The 4,508-nt window shown below is 43.1% G+C and overlaps 1 protein-coding gene across 1 annotated transcript; it reads right to left on the bottom strand.

Annotated features, from left to right (window-relative positions):
• Positions 1–923: 923 nt before the first annotated feature.
• Positions 924–1,975, bottom strand: LOC133063483 (GTP-binding nuclear protein Ran). Its single transcript, XM_061152913.1, has one exon. It carries the CDS (start codon positions 1,930–1,932, stop codon positions 1,282–1,284), a length of 651 nt encoding a protein of 216 aa, XP_061008896.1. The 5' UTR covers positions 1,933–1,975; the 3' UTR covers positions 924–1,281.
• Between the last annotated feature and the right edge of the window lie 2,533 nt (positions 1,976–4,508).

The following is a 4,508-nucleotide window of genomic DNA, read 5'->3' as shown; positions in this document are numbered from 1 at the left end:
ACAGGAGAGCATCTCTTTCATTCTGAAACAGGGAAGGTTATCAGAGTCTCAGTTCTAGCCACGTATGGAAAGGCACTCTGAGCAAACAAAACCACCACAGTGAAAACAGATATTTGAGGCATGGGGACAGTTTACTGCATGGTTCCAGTGCTCCTCCTGCTCAACTACACCCCTAACCTTCCCAGTTTTGGCTACTGGAGTCAACAAATTGCCCCTTTTATTGCCTAAATTACTGTTAATGAGTTTCTGTTCCTCAACCAGAATATTCTGCAACCAAAATAATTCTATTAATAGTAGCTAGCAATCAGTGAGTGTTTAATATGCTATGCTCATTAATCTACCTAAGTCTTTCTACAATGTGGGTAGCAGGTACTTACATTAATCCCTAATTTACAAAAAGGGAAGATAAGTTTAGAGGAAGTGAAATGACTTGCCCAGGGTCACTCAGCTAATAAGGAGCAGAGTCTAAATTTAAACCCAGAGCCCACATTCTTCACCACTGCCTTATAACACAGATATATGATCTCTTTCAGGGTTCTGGGGAAGTCAGAGAATTGGAGACTGAAGGATGAAGAACTCAGGTGGGCACCAATCCAGTCGCCATCACAAGGTGAAAGGTATGGGAAACAGGAGCCTTGTCCAAGACCAGCCAGTTTTCAGTATGGTCAGGGGCAGCATGGTGCTCTCTTCAGCCATCCATGGTGTCACGGACTGAACTATGTCTTTCCGAACTTCATACACTGAAATTGGGTTGCGAGAATAAAACCCTTCCAGATCCACACTTCTGATTCATCACCTAAAGAGAACTCAGAAGAACGGAATTTAAATAACCAAAGGCTCCAGATATGTGTCTTAATTACTTTTCTCATTCCAAACAAACATTCCCATTTGTGTTTAATTTTATTATTATTTTTTTTTTTAGATATTTGAAATACAACTTTATTCTGATTCTAAACGAAAAGGAATGGGAATGACAGTAACAAACAAGATTCCACCTCTCAATATTGTCATGTGACTATAGCAGTCTTATATTTGAAACTCAAGGAGGAAACAACTGTGTTCCAAAACACCTAAATATGCAGGTCCAAAAAATGAAGGTATTTTTTTTTTTTTAAACTGCCACATTCACTCCAAAGCCCATCCATCTCCTTCAGCATCCAAAGATTAAGCACATGTTCTGCTTAGCTATATAATAAAGTGGCAAACACGCTGCACCACTGACATCACAGGACAGTTGCCTATAAAACTAGACTTCTGACGCTGGGCCCCAGCTTCACTTTCTCACAGGTCATCATCTTCATCCGGGAGAGCAGTTGTCTGAGCAACCTCTAAATCGTGCTCGTACTGTGCTGCCAAGGCTGGGTCCATGACCACCTCTGGCGGGGCAAGAGCAGGCATGGCGACAAACTCCAAGTTAGGGTCTCCAATCAATTTTCTAGCAAGCCAGAGGAAGGGCTTTTCAAAGTTGTAGTTACTTTTGGCAGAAATGTCATAGTACTGAAGATTCTTCTTTCGGTGGAAGACAATTGACTTTGCCTTAACCTTTCTGTCCTTAATATCCACTTTGTTGCCACACAACACAATTGGGATGTTCTCACACACTCGTACCAGATCTCTATGCCAGTTAGGCACATTCTTGTAAGTAACTCTTGATGTTACATCAAACATTATAATGGCACACTGAGCTTGTATATAATAGCCATCTCTCAGTCCACCAAATTTCTCCTGACCAGCTGTATCCCATACATTGAACTTAATAGGTCCTCTGTTGGTATGGAACACAAGAGGATGGACCTCAACACCCAAGGTAGCTACATACTTCTTCTCAAATTCACCAGTCAGATGACGCTTCACGAATGTAGTTTTTCCAGTACCACCATCACCAACCAAAACAAGTTTGAACTGAACTTGGGGTTCTCCTTGGGCAGCCATCGCGATGTTACTTCCAGAAGCGTCTCCGCGCCCGTCTGACTGAGTGTGTTTAATTTTATATTCATAATTTTGTATTCTTTTTCCCACAGAGAGATCCCCAAATTGTGTAAGCTTCAGGTCCCACAAAACCTGCATCTAGTTCGGCCAAAGTGATAAATTCTTTATGACATCTACAGAGAAATACTGGGTTTCCCAAGTGGCGCTAGTAGTAAAGAACCCACCTGCCAATGCAGGAGACGTAAGAGATGAGGGTTCAATCTCTGGGTCAGGAAGATCCCCATTTCCTGGAGGAGGAAATGGCAACCCACTCTAGTATTCTTGCCAGAAAAATCCCATGGACGGAGGAGCCTGGCAGGCTACAGAGTCGGATGTGACTGAAGCAGCTTAGCATGCACAGAGAAATACTAGTCATTTCTGAGCATCCCATATTTTCATCCCATATTTTCAAGACAGGCTCATTTTGAATATCATTTTGTCTAACTTTAAAGACTCCAGGGGAAGCTATGTTTTGATCAGGGCCATAAAATCTCCAGGCTAGATGAATTTGAGGGAGTGGGTTAGTGGACTCTGAGGGTTGCCCTCAGTTTCCCCATGCAGAAAAGTGGGGAACATAATTAATAATTACTTACTTCATTGGGTTGAGAGGATTAAATGAATTGATATGGGTAGATCACTTATAACATTGCTATCTCCTTACACAGTGCTATGTAAATATCTGTTGTTATGATTACTCCCTGCCAGGCCCTGTCCTATATGACAGAAAATACTGCAGTGAATGGAACAGAGAAAGTACGTGTTCTTATGAAGCTTATCATCTACAGAAAGAAAGAGACTTCTTTAGCAGGAAAGCCATGATTCAGTCATGCCTGAAGCCAAATCTTTGTCCTTGAACTTCCCAATTTCCTGAAGCATGAAATTCTTTATTCAATTTTTTTTTTTTAATTTTGGATGTGCTGAGTCTAAATTACCGCACGCAAGCTTAGTTGCCCTACAGTATGAGGGACCTTAGTCCCCTGACCAGGGATCAAATCCAAGTCCCCTGCATTGGAAGGCTGATTCTTAAGCACTGGATCACCAGGGAAGTCCCATGAAGTTCTTTTTCTTTTCCAATTTCCTAACACATTAGGGCCCATGTGAGCTGAATTTCACTTGTGAACAAAAGTCCCAAAAGTCTATCAGGTAAGGTCCCAAAGGTCTTTCAGGTAAGGACTGTAAGTAAGCTCTTCTTACTTCAGCCCCTTTTCAGCTGAGGGTCTATTAGTTTGCACCTAACATCTCTCTGAGGGCCTCTTTAGTTTGCAACCAACACTGTCAGTGTCTCAAATCTGTTAAACCACCTGGTTTCTTGAATATTAAAACCGGTCTTTCAACAGAGTTAGAAACCATAAACACTAAATTATAACAAGCATGAAATGGAAGCATGATGTGGATCAGCACACAGGAGAGCAATAAAATCCATCTTGGTGCCTAAAAGTTTTATGGAAACCATGACTATGCTTTAAAATCATTTTTTTATATAAAGGATAATTTACTAGGTAAATTAGATTTCCTCATGTTATATCTAATTATTCCAACCTTTAATGTAAGAAGGATAACTTCTTAATTGCCAGCTAATTGCATCAACATAATTCATTTGTCTCACTCCTCAGAGGCCCCTCCACACCCAGAGGGCATTTGTCGCCCTGAGAAAATGAGGAAGACACAAGAGGTGGTGGGTATTGGTGAAACACGTGGGGATTCAGGGTCTGACAGGCCTGGTTTTAAATCCAGCCTGAGTTTGGATTTCCCCAGAAACAGACCCTGAGGTCCATGCGCAAGTACTCTATTCGGGAGGTAAAAGAATCAAGAGGAAGAGAGACAGGGGGGAGAAGGCAGCCAAGAGAGGTTGAATTATCAAGCAAGTGACCACCCTGGACAACTGGCATTTAATCCCGAAGGGAAAGTGTGGGAAACATTGTGGAGCACATCCAGTCGTATGCCGGTGAGCATTTTAACGATGGACTCTGTGGAAAAAAATTAAAAACTCTGATGTGCAGTGTTTGCCCATCGCCATGGTGTAAATCCTCCCACCGAGGCTGATTTCAAACCACCCACATGACATCACTGTGTGATATGCACACAGCCATTTCTTGCACACATGAGCACGTCTCACAGTGGGGGTGACAGGACTGGGGTAGTTATCCACCCACTCTCAAATGTCCCTGATAGAGGGATGCAGAAGGGGAGGGGGGGCAGGATGTGAATTTCCCCATTCTCCCTCTTTGCTCCTGTGTATGTGTGCTCAGTCAGTCACGTCCGACTCTTTGTGACCCCAGGGACGGTAGCCTGCCAGGCTCCTCTATCCATGGGACTTCCCTGGTTGCCATTTCCTCCTCCAGGAGATCTCCCCATCCAGGGATCAAACTTGTGTCTCCTGCATCTCCTGCACTGGCGGGTGGATTCTTTAAATTGAGCCACCAGGGAAGCCCTAGTCTGTTCCTAGTCTAGTGTTAAACTGGGTCAGCAGCTGGGACACCTCTCCCTCTCGGGGTAATTTTATTTCCAGAGTTTCGTTTTCCTTCTCTGCCATTAGGTGT

Source organism: Dama dama, chromosome 10 (assembly GCF_033118175.1).
Source record: "Dama dama isolate Ldn47 chromosome 10, ASM3311817v1, whole genome shotgun sequence".
In the NCBI taxonomy this organism is placed as follows: domain Eukaryota; kingdom Metazoa; phylum Chordata; class Mammalia; order Artiodactyla; family Cervidae; genus Dama; species Dama dama.
This window is presented reverse-complemented; position numbering and strand designations above follow the sequence as displayed.

What these genes read in the sequence shown, in the direction of transcription:
- LOC133063483 (XM_061152913.1), bottom strand. Translation starts at nt 1,932, where the DNA reads ATGGCTGCCCAAGGAGAACCCCAAGTTCAGTTCAAACTTGTTTTGGTT.